Genomic DNA, 18852 nt, shown 5'->3' on the forward strand with positions numbered 1-18852 from the left:
GAAATATTACGCATTTGAAATGTTACTAATTTTGTTTTATGCCACTGAGTCAGTTAAACTGCCATCAAGGAAAGAATTCAGACACATCAGTAATTCACAGTTTTCTTCTCATTGTTACCCCACAGAAAATCCTCCTGAACTGTGGCTAGACCAGTCATTTTTATTCTCCACAAGAAAACTAAACCAAAGCAAACAGAACAGAAGTTGATAACCATTAAGCCAACTTTGTAGCAAACTGTGTTTCCGGTATCTGCCATTTCACAGCGATGTTTTAGCAGAAAAACAACCTAAAGCAAATGCCACTGTTCGTGATCAATGTGTCACAATTTCTGAACAGACTAGTCGCACCATAAAACATCTCGAGGAAGCATTTGGAACAGTGTAAAAAACCCAGTAAATATATTTGACATTATACCATAACCCAGTCCTCAAGCCATTTGAGGCATTTGTTTTTTCTATCATTTTTAAATACTTTAAAAAGTTTTATCTCTGGACTTACACACATCCCTCATTCTCACTGAAACTATGTAGAAATTAAGCCTGAAAAAATATTTAGGTGAAATAGGAAGCAGCATTGGATGCTGAATCAGAATAGCAGCTCAGTCTTTCCTACAAAACCAGAAAAATTAATTTTCCATCCACTTCCAAGACTTCTAGAGGAATCTTTACAGCAATTCCAACAAAGCACACCTACTTCACTGTAGTTTTCTGCTATTTATGCACATATGCACAACACATGCATTTCTATTCAAATTTGACAAAAAAAAAAAAACATAATGAGGTAAACCACAGAGCATTAACTTACCTTTCAGGTCCTCCCTGATAACACACATCTTACTCTACACCTGTAGCTGATAAGGTATTTCTCACCAAGTAGAATAGAATCCCACAGATACCTTACTTGCAGAATGGAAGAGGAAATTAAATCCCAGGTGTGTACTGCAGCAACCATCTGATACCATGTTTTGGGCTGGAAACTGGAGAGAGAAATGGTCAATGGAAAGAGCCACGTAAGCAGGGTTAGTGTAAAAGACTGAATATTGACTCAGTGTCTATGAGACCAAAAGGACATTAAAATCCCATTTGCTAAGGCATAGAACAAATATATGGGGAGATTCTACCCTAAACACCGTAACACCTAAGTAGCTGAAAGTGAAGAGAGGCAAGAGGAAAGAGCTGCAGCGGCAGGAAGATCACCCAAGGTTGGTGAGACTATTAAAGGCTGGGAATAGGAGGTATTTCTCCTGCCCCCCCCCCTCCCCCCCATCCTGCAGAACACCCTGCCTAAAATACTTTAATTAGTGATGCATTCTGTTGTCTGCAAATCAGTAGATGAACAAGATCTTCCCCATCAGGATGCAGGCTGAACACGCAGAATCTTTTCCTGTGCATAAATGGTAATTCAATAACAGCAGCAGGTTTTATGTCCATTAGTCCACCTATCTGGCAGTAACTCTAAGGATACATTAGATAGAAGATCATTAATTAGAATTAGGCCAGTTATTCTGCTTTCATCTTGAGTCAAGCAGAGAAATCAGTTTAGACCAGCATGATTATTCAGATGTCATATTCAATATTGATGCTGAATATTAGAAAGGAGTCAAATGGCTGGCAAAAGGAGGATCTTTGAAACTGATTTCTCAAGACTATCCAGAATCTCAGATAATTTTAAAGCATGTACAACCTCAGATTTCTGAGCAACATTAATAACAGTAATAAATTGCTTCCTGTTTAATTAGGCACAGCAATATTCTCTTCTCAGGGCACTTCCCTTTCCCCTACTCCAACCCTGTTATACTTTGAGAAGACAGCATCTTCATCTAATTCCAACTATTTAAACAGAAGCTGGACCTTAACTTCCTGTGTGCTGTCCTCTCCAGTTGCTGCTTCTTCCTGCTTTCTCTCTGCAGTGTTTCTTGAGACAAGAACCTATGTGCCAGTCCAGTAGCCTCCAACCAGGGGAATTGCAGCTCACTCTCAGATGGTTTCCACAATTCACTCATAGGTAAGGTTCAGGCAGGCAACAGCCCTGCTTTTGAATTTTCCTGGCCATTGCTTTAGACCCGAGTCCTCAAGCACAGATATAGCAGCAATATTCACAGGTAGCACACACACACAGATTTATTAAGCATATATACATGTTATATACCGAATCACATACACGGTGAAATCATGAGGTGCCTTTGCCAAGCCTACAGAATTGAGGGGGTGGGTGAAGGTGAAAAAATAAGTCAACACTTACCTGAGCTACTGCTGGCAAGAATGCTCAATCACTACTGCAGAACAAGATAATGATTTCTAACATTCAGACTCAAGTGTCATACTAGCACACAAACACTTTAAAAACAAAAGTTTAGTGTACAGTTGACTATTTTGTCCAGCAGGTGTTGCTGGAGACTACAAAACACATTAAAGACAAGGTCAAGCTGGTCAGCTTTTGGTAGGGGGTCAGACAGTGCATGGTGGGTTTCCCCCACATGCCCCCCAGTTCAACAAGAATAGGGTGACTAAGAATACTTTTATTCATTAATTTTTTACATCTTATAGTCTAAAGCAATGCAATCTATGAAATTGAAATCCTTTTTTCAAATATACAAGCAGTGCCTACCTCCATTTCTAGGTGGAGGTAAAGTTGTCTATAACTTCATAAAAAAGCCAGGTAGTCAGTAAGTTTTGCAGGTTCTACATCTTAATAAACTCTGATCCATCCCAACTAAAATAAAACACGTTATTAGGTCTGTGGTAATCAACAGCTTGGGGGCAGAGAAGTAGGAAATCAGTCCGGGGATAGGACAAGGTCAGGTTGGACGGGGGTCTGAGCAACCTGATCAAGTTGAAGATGTCCCTACCCATGGCAGGGGGGTTGGACTAGTTGACCTTTAAAGGTCCTGTACAATCCAAACCATTCTATGGCACTTAGAAACTGCAAAAAAACCCCAAACCAACTAGACAAATGCTGTGTATCAATAGCTTAACAAAAACAAAACAGAGACTATGACGACCTTAGTAATTCTAGCTGGTTAACCCTGTGTGACTTCATGGCAAAAATTGCTGGGAGTTTGATATGCAATCTATGAAAGTAGAACAAGTTTCTAGTTATGCCAGTTTCCAAGTGGAAGGTGCTAACTTTTTACAGACACTCCTCAATCATCTGTTGGCCTTCATGGCTATAATGGCCCAGTAGTATGCATGACTATATCACAGTACTGTTTTCTGGAAAAAATATTCTCCAAGTAAATCCAATTTTGTTTTGATGGTAATGGCATAAATATATTTTTGTATAGTATTTGAATACCATTGTGACTCAAAATATTTTAAAAATATAAACTTTATGATTTTATTATAATGGTTTAGCCTGCAAAACAATGAAAAACTAAGGACCATCAATATTTCTACAGGTTTAATCCACAAGATGAATTATCCAAAAAGTCAATCAATCCTTGATACTTACAGTTCACATTAAGAAGTTGTGGGAGTTAATACTTTTTTTGTTTGTTTCCAACAAGAGCTAGTTTTGTACAGTCAAATGGAAGACAATTCATCCAGAAATAAATTATTTAGATGGAACAATTTCAGAATATTCTTTTGGAAAGCAGCATTTGTCAGTGTTAAGTGATGTCATGTCTTTTACAGGAAACTAGAGATTTAGTCCACCACATGACTTACTCTTTGGGCACAAGATGCAGCAAGACTAGACAGGTAGTGTTTTCCAGTAACATATCATTAGAAGATGGATTACGGACACTGGATTTATATTCAAAGACAGAAGACAAAGAAGCAGATAAATACCCAGAGGATGTGGGTACATGAAGCACCTGCTTTCAGTTATTTTTAGGTTCTTTTTCTGTGTAGTTATTCAAGAAGTCACGGACTCTGATCAAAAAAGTTAAGGTACTATGCTACCTCTGTATTGGAAAATTAAGCTAGATGAATTAATGAGAAAAACGGTTAAACATTAAATGTAGCTATTTTGAATAACACATTTGCCACCCAACTCTAAATGCTTGCTTCTTAAATTGAGATAAAGCTTTCTTCTTAAAGTGCTGAAGCTCATCTTGTTACACCATGATTGGTAGAATTTCTTCAACTGACATATGAGACTACATTTTGGGAGAGGCTAGTGGCTGCTGCTTCTGAAAAGGTGGCTTGCTTAACTACATACAAGTTTTGCCCAAATGTTTTTGCCATCAATTTGTAAGCTACCACAATTACTGTAAGATTGTTTCTATTAATAAAGAACCCCCCTTCAATGTCAGTAAAAATAGATACCACTTCTTACTCAGTAAGCATTTGAATCATGGATCACTGGATGCTGGGAGTATTCGTGGGAAGCATTAACACACACTTTCCATATTCTCTGCCTCTTCCCACTGGCCACTGTTGGGGCCAGGGCATTCTCAGCCTCACCATTGGCCTCAGGAAAGCTTATGAATATTTGAGATAAAATTTCACCATTTTTACTACTCCTATAAACTACTTTAAAACCCTGAAGGTCTTTTTAAAACATTCTCCTTGGCACACAGTAAAGAGTTAAAACATCCAAAGCCACTTCAGTTGTGTTGTTTAGGCTGGGCATCCCTTTCATGGCAGATACAGAACCTGTGTAGAATAGAATCATAGAATCAATTTAGGTTGGAAAAGACCTTTAAGATCATCAAGTCCAACCATAAACCTAACACTAAACCATGTCCCTAAGCGCCACAACTACACCTCTTTTGAATACCTCCAGGGATGGTGACTCAACCACTTCCCTGAGCAGTGCTTGACAACCCTTTTGGTGAAGAAAATTTTTCCTAATACCCAATGTAAACCTCCCCTGGCGCAACTTCAGGCCATTTCCTCTTGTCCTATCGCCTGTTACTTGGGAGAACAGACCAACACCCACCTGGCTACAACCTCCTTTCAGGTAGTTGTAGAGAACGATAAGGTCTCCCCTCAGCCTCCTTTTCTCCAGGCTAAACAACCCCTGTTCCCTCAGCCACTCCTCATCGGACTTGTGCTTTAGATCCTTCACCAGCTTCATTGCTCTGCTTTGGACACGCTCCAGCACCTCAATGTTTGTCTTGTAGTGAGGGGCCCAAAACTGAACACAGTACTCGAGGTGTGGCCTCACCAGTGCTGAGTACAGGGGGATGATCACTTCCCTGGTCCTGCTGGCCACACTATTTCTCATACAAGCCAGGATGCCGTTGGTCATCTTGGCCACCTGGGCACACTGCTGGCTCACATTCAGCCACTGTTGACCAACACCCTCAGGTCCTTTTCCGCTGGTCAGCTTTCCAGCCACTCTTCTCCAAGCCTGTAGCATTGTCTGGAGTTGTTGTGACCTAAGTGCAGGACCCAGCACTGAGCCTTGTTGAACTGCAGTTGGCCCCAGCCCATCGACCCAGCCTGACCACATCCCTCTGTAGAGCCTTCTTACCCTCAAGCAGATCAACACTCCCACCCAACTTGGCATCATCTGGAAACTTACTGAGGGTCCACTTGATCCCCTCATCCAGATCATTGATAAAGATATTAAAGAGAACTGGCCCCAATACTGAGCCCTGGGGAACACCACTTGTGACTGACCACCAACTGGATTTAACTTCATTCCCTACAACTCTTTGGGCCCAGCCATCCAGCCAGTTATTCATCCCACAAAGAGCACACCTCTACAAGCTTACATAGCTACTGTGTACAGCTTGTTTGCATAGCAGTACCTGTGCTGATGTTACAAGCCTCTGAAAATGAGTGATGCAAGAGCACATAATTATCATAGGTAGATCAAATTTATTTACACTATAGGGGAAGAAAGGCTTAATAAGTTTGTTGATCTCCCACCAACTGATATTAATGACTGTTTAGAGGTATGCTTTAAGAGAGGTCTCATTTAGCGTAAATGAACATTAAAATGTTGCAACAAAACCATGAGATACTCAAAGTTTTCACAAGACAGGACTATCAAAGTAAAAACTTTAAAGTATTCCAGTCTATCATTTTTTACTGATGAGAACTGCATATGCAGAGAATAAAGTTACCTAAACCAAGCCTGATTTCGCTGTCTTATATGAATAGCACTGATACCTCTTACAAATAAAAATACTGCAAAGTTAAATTTGCTAGCCCATTCAATTCACATACAGCTTTCTCTGATAGTCCCGTGACTTTAATACAGCAGTGTAAAAGCTTCCCCAACAGACTAATCTATTGAGCCTTTATTAATTTTACTGTATGTCATCTTTACATGAGGTAGAATACAAATGCATAGATATTATGCATCCATTCCATAGAACATGCTGCTACTCTGTTCCCTAGGCTATTCCAGTTCCTCCCACTGCTCTCTTCCCATTCTCAGCAATTCATGAGTTTTCCTCCTTACCTCAGACCCAGATCTTTCTTCACAGTTTCATCTAGGCCTCCATCTTCAGTCATGAGTTCCACTTCAAATCCTCCAACCTTTCCAACATGCAGTACCATTTCTAAAGCAGTAGAGACAGACTGCTATAGATACTGACACACAGACTGTGGTGTTCTCTCCTAATGTAACTATCAGAAAAGTATGTTATTATCTCAGTCCCACTCTCATGAGAGGGAACCATGAGCATTACGCAGGAGCAGGAAGCAGATCTAATCAGGACTTGCCATCATATATTCCTGACTCAATATTTTATTTCCACAACTATAAATAAGTGTTAGACAATATTAAACAAAACTTTTAATTTTAATATTCAAATTCAACACTAGTAAGAACAAATAGAGCACAAATGGGAAACATTGTTTAAACTAAAATTAATGAAGAGACAAGCCAGTAATTACAACACTTCTATTTTTTAGCAACATCTGTCAGCCTAGGTCCAACATCAGTACAGGTTCTGACAGCCACATTCTGTTCATTTTGGAACTTAAAACCGAATAGTTAAGCTTTGTCTGTTGGCATCTCAGACTGCAGTTTCAGTATAGTATACCATAAGCACAATCAAACTTATGTACATTAACAATGAAAAACAACCTGAACACTTAACACTAGACAATTATTTACAAGTACTCCAACATTAAAAAAAAATACAATAGCCTCAAGAATGGACAAGTGAAGAGAATACCAACATTTAGAGAACCTTATTAGAAAGAATTACAAAACATCAATAGCCAAGACATTAACAATTGCACTACACTAATACAGAGTCCAAATATTAAATTGGTGCATTATTTCACAATGCACTAGCTTTGAGAAAAATGCTGCCTTCACTAAAATGCAGCTTAAATTTGTTTCACGTAATTGTTTTAACAAGAAGCCTATTAACACAATAATGATTGTTTTAATGCTACAGTTTACAGCGAGGACAACAAACTAAAAATAGCAGCAGTTCCACACGGCACTTAATTCCACAGGTTTCTAAGCTGTGGTTTATGCAATGCCTAAAAAGTGCTCCCAGTTGAATATACAAATAAAATTCACAATAAAAGTCTACCTGACATCAGGTACATTGAGTGTAGGTGGCCTTAAAGCCTGTCTCTCAAAATTCATTCCCCTCTGCTCCAAAAAAAAAATAAAATTTAAAAAAAACAAAATCAGTAACTATCAAAGCAAGGCCCCTTCCCTCCCTCTTAAAGATCAATAGGGATATTACTTCTTATTACAATGCCGTAACATTACAAAGCAGCACACCACTATAGTGGTTAACCCTGGGACAATGTAACATCTAACAGTGTAACTGAAAGGCTTATGGATTAACATCCAGGATCCTCTATAGATAAGATAGTAACTGAGTCCATTAACTCAAATGGTTAATACAGCTAATCAGCCATATTGTACAAGTAAAAACCCAGAAGCAATTCCTGTAAAACTAACGACACTGATCAAAGACAGGACAAGAAACCAGGAATTGAACGCTTCCTTCAATTCCTTAGGCTTCAGTCCAGCAGAGATGCTATAGCCATCCTCAGTAGTTCTTCATAGTTAGTATATAGTAAGACTAACTGAGCGGTTCATTTTCTTTCCAATGAGTCGAGATGGTCTGTTTTGTGTCGTAGATCTAGTTGTCATTCTGTCAGTGAACAGGGCTCGCTCCTCAGCTGCAGCCTTTGCCATCTGTGCCTTCTTCAGCTCTCTGCAAGACATTGAGAGTGTCACACTCACACGCAACAGTACCGGTAAGGACTACAGGCGTACCACAGCAAGAGCGTTTCACGTGAATTACAGCAGTTCAGAACTTAAGACTTGCCATCAGTTTAGGTCATGCTAAGACCATCATCGTTCGCATCCACTTGTTTACAACCCAGAGGACAGAAGTAGGGTGTTCATTACTTGTCTAGATGTTCTTTCTTTTGAGCAACAAGGGAAGGAAATGACAAATTCACACAACTCGGTCGGATTTTGAAATCTAGCCTTTTATAAGCAGCTCAACACTTCCATTACTAGAAAACAGTAGGATGCTGTTTACTTTCAAGTACAAGCCATATGATAAATCACTGAAGAGCTAATTATACTGAGGTTTGCCCTAATGAAGCATTCAGCCACAACTGAACTTCTGTGGAAGATTCAGACAGACACACACTTAGACGAACATAAGTGAACGTAACTGGCAACAGACAACTCAGGAAGCATCCTTTTCCTTTTGCATACCCACATCAAAAGCTTATCACCACCTAAATCTTTTTTGCCTAACATGAAAATTTGAGCCCCAAACTCCACGGCTGAGCCACTGAAGGTAGCACAGGCCATTGTCCCCATGCAACATTCTGCCAACTATTCTGTTTCGGAGAATTACCAATACTCAGTCTGAGTAGAAAAAGTTAAATAAAACTCAGGATAAAACAATTAAATAGTCTCACTAAAGAGCAAAGTTATCTTCATCAAGGGTTTCCCCACACACCCCTTTTCTCCTTTCCTTAAAGGCTGACATATGGCCAAGTGTAAGGATTCTCCTCTTTTCTTTCTCCTATCCCTCAAATAATTTTCTCTACCATAAGAACTAGTATTTGTAATCTCACTTCACATATGGACTCCCAAGCAAGATCAAATTTTACAAGCTTGCTGCATATTGGTGTAGGTGTATTTAGTTTTAAGTTACATGTTTTAGTTTAATGAACTCCTCCCATTCTTACAAGCCAAAGTATTATTCGTTAATACTCATGCCCCATCTAATCCTCCCCACATTATCACTGTGTCAGTTCACTGCAAGAGAATGCAATCAATTTCTTGTCATCTTCCCAAAAGAACGTCAGTCACAAATGCACACACGTGTTGCACACCCAACCCACCACACTATTACCAGGAAATTAAGTCTTACAATGTACTTCCATTCTTCCCTAGAAGTCTGATCTTGAATTCTTCCTTCCTCTGAAGACAACAACACAGTAGAAAAGCTGAGTTTCCTTACAAGGATTCCTTTCACTGATGATAACTTACACAAGCGGTATCTTAAACGGGTCAAATGCTGGAGTGTTAAAAATCCCAAACAAAAACTTTAAATACTTTATGAAACACTATCCCACACAATGTTAAAAATTACTGTGGATAAGTGTTCTTTTTAAATCATTCTTGGATTTATAGTTATTTTACAAGGACATACCCTACTTGTTGCCAGGTGAGAAAGTCTTCACAAAAATACTAGTTTTGCCATCTTCCCCTTTCACGTGATACAAAAATACGTTGTCTTTATACAAGCAAGCAAGTTAGCCCAGCAAATCTGTCCTTGAATAACCTGCACAAACTGTCAAATTATTCTTTCTGCAGCCAGTGCAATTCATAAGAAGATTATAAAGATAACCATCTAAAAAGGCAAGCCTGGCTACATTCAGACTGTAGCAATGGCAAGATAAGCAGATGGCAGTGAAGAGAATCCAAACGCGAAGTTAACATCTTCATTCAAAACAAGACAGTCAGAAAGTAATCGGTGTTCTATATTCCCTCATAAAAGCCTGCCTATTATGTATAGTGTGTGCAAAGTTAACTGCAGTGAAAGATTCAGATGATTGCTTCTTAACTTACTAACTCTTTCTCTGAAACTTAAGCAGAAATCAGACTTTCCTAAAGGGAGTCAATTCCTCAAAGCTTGAATTCAGAGTTGAGTGTTTGAGCAAGGCGTAGGACAAGATGACCTCCCAATACAAACAATTCTCTGGTAACCTAATAGCACTGCTGTGTACAAGACAAATTAGTCCAAAGCATTCCTGATGTGCCGTTTCATTTAAGTTCAAAACAGCTCATTTAAATCACATCTTCTGACATGTTTCAATGTACGTATGACCTAGGAAAACACAGACTCAAATAATATAGATGTAAGTTACACTATACATGTCACAAAGGTATGCATTATGCTTGAAGCATTTGTTAAAAACTGTAAAGTTTTGTATGCCTTGAACACTAATAGTGTAGTTGAGATTCCCTTAAGAGTGTTCAAGAAGTTCCTTCTATGGAGAAAGTTCCTTTTAAAGTTACGTAACCCACTTTGTACCCCCTCAGGTATGTATGTGCAGACAGATTTGTGGACCTCATGCAGAATTGAGGAGGGTCCTGTTTTATCATCGCTCTAGTATCATATGAAAACCCATTAGAAATTAAGTTATATTTAAGGATATAGGAACTACTTACTTCTGCAAGAGCGAGTTTTTGAATTTTTCAGCATTCAGTTCTATCCGGAGCTGCTCTGCGCTCTTTTTTGCAGCAGAAAGAAGCACTGAATGCTTGACTAGTGCCACAGCTGAAGGCCTTTTCTCTGGATCAGGATTAATCATAACCTTGGAAAAAAGAAAATAAAGCATTCTAGTTACGGCCAGTAATACAGTAAATTACACTAATCAGTGAGCCACTAGTACAAGATTTCTTACTTTTAGTAAGTCTAGTAATTCTTGAGAAAGCACTTGTGGTATTCTAGGTAGTTTTCCTTGTCGAATTTCATGCCATTGGTCCCCATTAGTTGGAAGTGGTTCAGCCCCAGCAGCACAGACAACAGTCAGAGCAAGAGCAAAAATATCTGCTTTTGGCAAATGGGTGTAGTTCTTGAAAAATAAAGAAAAATAAACTTACTTCACATACCACCCAGCGTAAGAAGAAATCTAACAGACAGCTAAACTATTCAGCACTGAAAACATACACGAGCTTACATTCCCCTTTAACTACTACCAGTGTTCAAGGGCATACCATTTAGGAAGTTATTCCTCCAGCAAGGAGGCAGCACACAGCAACTCATTAAAGAAAACAGTACGCAGACCTAACATTGCTATTTTCCACAAACAGAGCAGTTACCTCTTGTAGGACTTCATTTGCAAGGAAACGGCTGTCACCTTCCTCCACTTGTGGACTAGATACTCGAGTTACATGACCAAGGTCACCTGCAAAAAGAAAAGAAAGTTATTTTTCATAAGACAAATAAGACAATGAAATTCTTTTGAGCACCAGTGTGCTGCTTCTCACCTATTTTAAATATGACTCTATCAGACGACCAGTCATCATCATCACCTTCTTCTGAAGTTGTACTTGGGACTGATGTCCTAGATATGAAAATATTACCTGAAAAAGAGAATTTTTAAAAAAAAAAAAAAAAAAAACAAAAATCAATTTCTGTCCAATTTCTACTTCATCTAGTTTCACTACAGTTTGCTTTAGCCACACAGAAATTGTTAGTTGAATACATACCCAGCTCATAGAGTGAGAAACTGTAACGTACGCACTCTGGCCCCTCTGCTGGGAGGGGAGCCAAGTGTTATGCAAGTAGAGTCAATTAAACAAAAAGGACCCAAGATAAACTCAGCAACAGTTTAAGTTTGCTAGCCAATTTTATAACTGACATCTTTGTACTGCTATTTAGAACTTCGGTGAAGAACTGACAGTTAGTATGGTGTGGCTAACTGCTCATTTTTCTACAGCAGATTAAATTAACTGAGGAAGGTGTCAATATGGAGTTAAGCAGTTTACAAACTTACTAGGTTTGATATCCATGTGCACCAGTGACATTGAATGAATGTACTTTAAGCCTCGCGCCACCTGAAGCAGCAGGTCCTTCAGTTCTGGTTCAGTAAAATAACGCATATTCCTGTAATTTTCACTTATGGCATCTGCTAAGCTGCCGCCTAAAACAACATTAAAGCAAACAACTAACTATTTTACATCAAACAGTTGACAAAGTAATGGCAATTTGCTTCCAAAAGTAAGTACAACCAGCTTCCAAAATTAACTGAATATATCACCAAGAACTTTTTGATGATACATAGGAGGTGTAAAATCCAGTGTTGTATACCCTCTTTATAGCCATGTAATATGAAAAAATTATTTTTCTGCTGTAATTGCCGTGCAAATTAACAGGATGCCAACACAAGGGATAAGACCCTTCTCCCTCTTCCAAATCACTGGCAGGCTATCAACCATAGGAAAAAAGCTTCAGAAATCAGGTCCACCTCCCTTTTTAAAGGAAACCCTCTGGTAATTTTCTCTATTCCAGCTTGTACTATTGTACAAAAGAAAGAATGGTTTTGCTGCTCATAAATGCCTCACTGTACTTCCAATATTCTTGAACACTTAAGACTTTGTCTGCAATTTTATATAGTTTTTGCTTCATGCATTCGATAAGCCTTTTCCAACAGAAAGGAACATCAGACACATTTGAGACAATGATGGTATGAGCTATGTGTAGGGCAATCAATTCCTAACTAGTGCTAGGGATTTGTAGAGATACCTCTATATATTAAAAAAAAAGATCTTTTTTTGAAAGCAAGTTCAAAACAAGAGATAAACCTTACTTACCATTGCAATATTCATTCTGTATAAGCATATGATCATCTTCTGCCCATGCAGAGTAGTATCTTACTACGTGAGAATGCTGTCCCAGAACTGCATGTGCATAGACCTCTCTTAAAGCATTTTGCCTGTTACAGTCACAAAAAATAGCACACAAGAATATCATGAGGTGAAATTAGTCCAATTTCAGCTTGACAGAAACATTTTAATACCACGCCCCTCTGCCAGCTCAGGTTTCCAATTAAAATCTTCATATTAACTTCTGTGGCACCTTAAGGTGGATTTGTATTTACACCCAAACAGCTAAAATAATTTACATTCTATTAAAAGACTAACAATACGGAACATCAAAAAACAGGCTTTGTTGCAGATAGTTCTTGAGGGAGCTGCCACTTCCATGACATACTTTCCAAGCAGCAGCTAAAAGCTTTGAGAAACATCACCAAAGTTTTAGGAAGAAACTAATGATGATCACAAGCCAGGAGTACAACTGAACTCAACATTCCTAAGTTCTTGTGTCTAAGTCTGGTATGCAATTTTGAGCAACTCCAACTTGTGGAGTTTTGTATCATAAATATTAGAATAGTGTAGGGAAAAAGTCATGAATTGGAGGCTCATTCACAAACGCCAAAAAAAAACCCCACCACAAAACTGACTTAACTAATCTGCATGTCACTCGAGAAGGATGAGGAAGGATGAGGACCTAGCTGGGAATATTACTTTCTTTTTATATCTCATAGGATCATCACTGCAGTTCATTCATATAGTCCCTCCCACCATTAATGCAAGTAAGCATTATTCTTACTTTCTATATCAGAACAATCTGTTTCCACACAGAATATTGTGACAAATGTCTGCTAGGAGAAAGGCCAAGTAGCCTTTCCTCTCCAGTACTGCATAGTATAGTGACCTCAAAATTGTATCTGTTTTACATTTAATTCATGTATATTTATACTTTTCTCTTAAAAGCCTTCTCTAGACACCAATACAGAGAGACATGGGAAGAAAAAAAGCACCGAAAGGTGACTTTTAACAGCAGGAAATACTCACTCATCCACTGAGCCAGCCAAGGGTTTCTTGGATCGCTTTATTGCATAAATACAGCCGTCAAGCCTCTTCACACATTTAAACACAGAACCAAATTCACCAGATCCAATCTTCTCCAACTCATGAAATTCGGTTGCATACCGTGACTTCATATTACTTTCTGTTATTGTTATCCTCTGCAAAGATTAGAACGGAAAATACTTAGATCTGCAGATACACAAACTGCCAAACTTAGTATCAAGTTCTAATGATTAATTACCTTAGCAGGTCTGATGGTTTCATCTTCAGGCTCTCCATCACTTGCTTCCATGTCCTCTCCGCAAGAGCTGAAATTCACACCAGTTACTTTTGCAGAAGTGATATGACTTAAGTAAACTTAAAACTGAAGTCTAGCAGCTGTTGATTTTTCTGAGATCTAATTCTCCCATTCTACCAAAGTTTAGTTTAATTGAACACTAGATATTTGTAAGCACAAACTCATAAACCAAAGGTACCATGCCAATTTGTCATTTCTTTTTTCATGTTTCATACTAGTATTTAATGTGTTTATCGCTCCTGAAGAAAAGACTGTGTGCATAGCTCATTCAGGTAAAAAGACTGTGGGACACAGCCTAGTCTATCCTCTCTGTGTACTAATCAAAAGATCTAGTGCTAAATGGTTATTTCATAATATCACAAAGCAGATACTCCAAGAACTGTATTACGCATCACTAACAGATTTGCAAGGAAAAATACTTCCACAGAAGCAATTTGTAACAAAACTGTTGCAGCTAAAAGTAGTTCTAAAGATAAGCCGAACAAAGGAACTCACTCGTTCCAGTGCGTTCTCTTCCTCCTACGACATTTTCCTTCAGAGTTGTGAAGGAACATGGAATCTGGAGTGAAGGGATTGATGTTCACATGAGGTGTTTGTCTAATATCTTCTTCCTGCTTCTCTGATTTGCCAACATTCATAAATAGAGAGCCCCCTCGAAGTTTGACTGAGCTGGAGCCTAGTCCTTGTGCTTTAGAAAGCAAACTCTATATTTAAAAAAAGAAAAAAGATGACATTTATAGCCTCAATATTGCTTTAGACATAAACAGTCAAATCAGCTTGAAAGCCATCATTACAATAGTGTCTAATCAAAATTAGCATGAGTTGTTTAAATATCTACAGTTCAATCAAAAAGAATTCCAAAGAAATTATTAGGCTTTACACTCCACACAAAAACAGTTAAGGGAAACACTGAATGTTAAAATCATTTTTAAAAGACAGGAAAGATTATGAGAACAGTGTTTTTCTGTCTTTAATCATGTCATCACCTAAATTTCTTGGACAAGTCTTTGTCCATGAAAGGCACACAGGTGAAACTCATGGACCATCCTGTGCTATAGCACCATGACTACAAAAAAAATTGCTCAAGAATTGACAGCACTGTCGCGCTGTCAGTTCAATACTGAAAATGGATCTTTTGGGTGGTAATTTGTCAGACCAGGCATTTTCCAGGCACATGAAGAAACCTTTCCCAGTTAGGTAGGGAAGTCTGCCCCTGAGTCTCCTACGTTCTGGTGAGGATGCCAATCACTGAACCGCTGCTTCTGATCCAGTAGGTAAGTATTGCCTTATCCTAGCAACACCTTACAAAATAAAGAATTGACATAACTAAAGCCCGAACCACCACAGGGAAAAAGGCTCAATACATGGGAATCTCAATGGCACTCCCCAAATCTGGACTAGATGAAGACCTTTTTAAGTCACTGTGTGTCTCAACACACATTTCAGTACTTCCACCAGATACCTTAACCAACTGATTCTTCCCGATTCCAAAGATAACCCATGTAGAATTTGAGCACCTAATTTAATAATACCACTGAACCACAGCGTTAAGATCTTGTTTTTATTTTAGTGTCACAATCCACAAGACTCTTGCACCTCTAAAACTCCTGACTTGGTGCAAGATCATCAAAACTTTACTATTTCCAAACAGGTACCACTGATTTCTACCACTGAAACCTCATTTGAGATGGAAGCTGTAGAAAACCAATTAACAAGGTTGCCTTCCTCTCACCTTAAGTCAGTTGTTTTCAATCTATAGTCTATAGACCCCTGGGAGATTATCCCCTGGGATTATCTGTGGATTACTTCTAAAGGCCTATATGAAAAGTACTGAAGAAAGCACTACATTTAAATTCACCATACGGTGTTTTACATGAGTGTCGAGTTCAAAAGTTGAAATGCCTTCCAAAAGTCTGTTATTGACAGAGTTAAGAGCTACCTACCCCTTTAAGCTTTCAAATCCATCAGTTTAACAGCATCGGCTACTCAAATAGCCTTTTACATCTGAAGCAAAGACTGCAGACACCGAACTGGCGCACCATACGACAACAGTAGTACTCAAACAAGACATACCAGTTTACTGCCTGACATGCAGGAGCAAATTCCAATTCCAGCTTTAACTTTCTGGTTATAAAGGTACAGATGCCCACGCGAGACTAAAATATTTTAATATTCTACTTTTACCTTTAAAAAAATATTTTCCACAAAATATGGCAAAATCAGAATACTTGTATATTTATTTGTAAACGCATTGTTACTTTTTTTTTTTTAAATTGTTCCACAGCCTCAGTTATCCTACGGGACAGAAAGCACGACCGGGAGGCCGCCGTATTACTCGAGGCGGTGGTCCGTCGGCAGTCAGCGAGACAGCCCGGCCCGCGGGGCGAACCAAACCGAACCGAACCGACAGACGGCCGCCCCGGCCCCCGTGGGCGGCGGCCTCCCGCCGGGCTGCGGGAGCCACGCGGAGAGGCGGCGCCTCCTCGGCCTTTAACGCGGCGCCCGCAGCCGCCCGCCCCTTCCCTCCCCCCGCCGGGCCCACCGGCGCGCGGAGCCCGAGCGAGCGGCCGGCCGGAGCGGCGCCCCCCGCGGGTTACATAACCGTAACGGCCGGGCGGTGGGCAGGTCCCGGGGCAGACGCCAACTTGCGTTGCGGGCAGGCGGGGTGGTGCAAGCGGCTCGCGGGGCGGACGGCGACCCTGCCGGCACCGCGCCCCCGCCGCACCCTAACCCCCGCATTTCAACCGCCAGGCACGGCGCCTCCCGCCACCCCCCCCCCGCCCCCAGCCCGGCCCAGCACCCTCCCTCCGCCCTCCTCCCGGGCGAGCCGGTCAAGGGGCCCCGCTGCGTGGCGGAGCGTTCTGGCGCCGCGGCGGCTTGCCTCACCTTGGGAGTGTGCGGCGTGTCAAAGAGGCGCAGCTTGCGGAACGTCTTGTGAGGCGGGGTGCCGGGGTAGTCGGGCAGCGGCGAACTGGGCTCCTCGTTCCGCACCCGGTAACCACTAGCCGGCGGGGAGCGCCCGCAGTAGCGGCGGCCCTTGTGGGGGGGCGGCGGCGAGGGCGAGCCGGCCATGAAATAGGCTCCGGGCGACTTCACCGGAGAGGAGCCGAACCCCTCCTCCTCCCACGAGTCCCCCTCGTCCGGCAGCGGCGCCGCCGCTGGCTCCATCTCCTCCTCCTCCTCCAGCAGGGGCGGGTCGCCCCGCGCCGGGGTGCGAGCCGCCGAGAGCGGCGAGTCCGCCTCCTGGAAGGCCGAGTCCTCGCCGGTGCTGTTGCCGCTGCTGCCGCCTTCCTCCTCCTCGTCCTCCTCCTCCTCCTCGCAGTCGCTGTGGCCGCTCAGGAACAGCAGTTTCTGCCGGATCGGGGCGGCCGCCCGCCGGGCCGAGACCCGCCGCGGCGGCGCCGCCTGCTGCAAGCTGAGAAAGCTCATGGCGGCTCGCTGCGAGCCCCGCTCACGGCCGAACCCAGCCGCGCCGCGCCCGCTGTCGCTGCGCTTGCCCGCGTCCTCTCACCGCACTGCGCCCCTGGGTGCGACGGGCTCCGCACGGCGCTGCCCCCGGGCACGGCTCGCCTCGCGCTGTTCGGACTCCGCGGCTTTCCCGCGACCGTTAGTCACGTGGTGCGCACGCCAGCCAATCACGCCCACCCACTCGGTTTGAAAACACGGAGGGCGGGGGCGGACCTACATACGACCGCATCACGGGGCGCTTTGGCGCGAACGCCGCGAGCGATGCGAGCGGAGGGGGCGGGGCGGGGGCGGGGGCGGGGTTCGCCACCCGAAACCAGCCCCGAGGCGGCCGCACGTACGTGTCTACCCGGCGAGGCGCGGGCGAGGCGCCATCTTAGCCCCAGGGCGCCGCCCCGCCCCACAGCGGCGGCGGAGCCCAGGGCACGGCCGGGCCGGGCCGGTGCCGCCCGGGGAGCGGGCGTTGGACGGGCAGGCATCCCGAGCTGCCCAGCGCGGTCGGGGGTGCAGCTCCTCGCGTCACGGCAAGGTGGTTTTGCTCCCGTTTGGCCGCTAGAAGAGTGCTCAAAAATCTGCACGTGCCCGAAAACAGTAACTCCTTTTAGGCCAGTTAATAATGGGTTTTTTTAAGCTACACCCCCCCCGCAAAAAACCAAACAACCCAACATTCCAAGTAACTCGATTCATGTTATTTAAAATGTGGTCAGAAACATGGGAGCCTCAAATACAGCACTGCGTGCTGTTAACAATAACTGGTACAAGACACTTCGAAAGGAACCAAAAGTCTAGGCACAGCAAACGGGATTTGCAGCAGATGACGTTAATCAGGCCATCTTCCTTACAGTTGCACAACTTTGCCCCTTGACTTCATTTTCCATCTTGTACCACCTTCATTAAACATAGCCCAGCAAATAAACCTGCCAATCTCTCCTGTACCAAATCACCTTAAAATGAACCCCTTGGGTAACAAATATCCTGAAAAAAAACAGTTTTTTTGAGCCACAGGAGCCATGAACAACCTGAAGAAAACCTGGTGCATATTCCTGTTGAGTTTCTGCTCCCCTGCTCTCCGGGCGGGCACACCATCCCCTGGACATACGGGGAGAGTTAGGTGTTTGCTTCCCTGAGAGCTGAGGGCACAGGGGATGCTCGGACCCCTCAGCACAGCCCCTCTTCTGCCAGCCCGTGCCCCTGGCCAGCCTCCTCCCCAAAGCCTACCCCTCCTGGCCTGGGGGACAAAACCCTCATCTGCTGCAAACAGGACACCCTACAGAGAGCAACACAGTCTGACTGCAAGTCTGAAAGC

General features: G+C 42.4%; 1 protein-coding gene across 3 annotated transcripts; it reads right to left on the reverse strand.

Moving 5' to 3' along the window:
• Positions 1–6687: 6687 nt before the first annotated feature.
• Positions 6688–17757, reverse strand: WEE1 (WEE1 G2 checkpoint kinase). 3 transcript variants are annotated; one of them, XM_054828281.1, is made up of 11 exons: positions 16968–17757; positions 14577–14785; positions 14025–14091; positions 13769–13941; positions 12725–12846; positions 11908–12054; positions 11399–11494; positions 11231–11316; positions 10813–10983; positions 10577–10722; positions 6688–8090 (listed from the first exon to the last, which is right to left on the reverse strand). In XM_054828281.1, the coding sequence occupies exons 1-11, from the start codon at positions 17508–17510 to the stop codon at positions 7940–7942; spliced, it is 1911 nt and encodes a 636-aa protein (XP_054684256.1). In that variant the 5' UTR covers positions 17511–17757; the 3' UTR covers positions 6688–7939. The 3 variants fall into 3 exon arrangements, with proteins under 3 accessions (XP_054684256.1, XP_054684257.1, XP_054684258.1); XM_054828282.1 differs by lacking the exon at positions 16968–17757 and adding an exon at positions 16684–16824; XM_054828283.1 differs by lacking the exon at positions 16968–17757 and adding an exon at positions 16417–16590.
• Between the last annotated feature and the right edge of the window lie 1095 nt (positions 17758–18852).

The sequence above is a fragment of the Grus americana genome, chromosome 5, assembly GCF_028858705.1.
Source record: "Grus americana isolate bGruAme1 chromosome 5, bGruAme1.mat, whole genome shotgun sequence".
NCBI classification, from domain to species: domain Eukaryota; kingdom Metazoa; phylum Chordata; class Aves; order Gruiformes; family Gruidae; genus Grus; species Grus americana.

What these genes read in the sequence shown, in the direction of transcription:
- WEE1 (XM_054828281.1), bottom strand. Translation starts at nt 17,510, where the DNA reads ATGAGCTTTCTCAGCTTGCAGCAGGCGGCGCCGCCGCGGCGGGTCTCG. An exon ending in AAACCATCAGACCTGCTAAG is followed by an intron (nt 13,942 to 14,024) that starts GTAATTAATCAT and finishes TAATCTTTGCAG; the next exon opens with AGGATAACAATAACAGAAAG. An exon ending in ACAGAATGAATATTGCAATG is followed by an intron (nt 12,055 to 12,724) that starts GTAAGTAAGGTT and finishes ATGTTGTTTTAG; the next exon opens with GCGGCAGCTTAGCAGATGCC.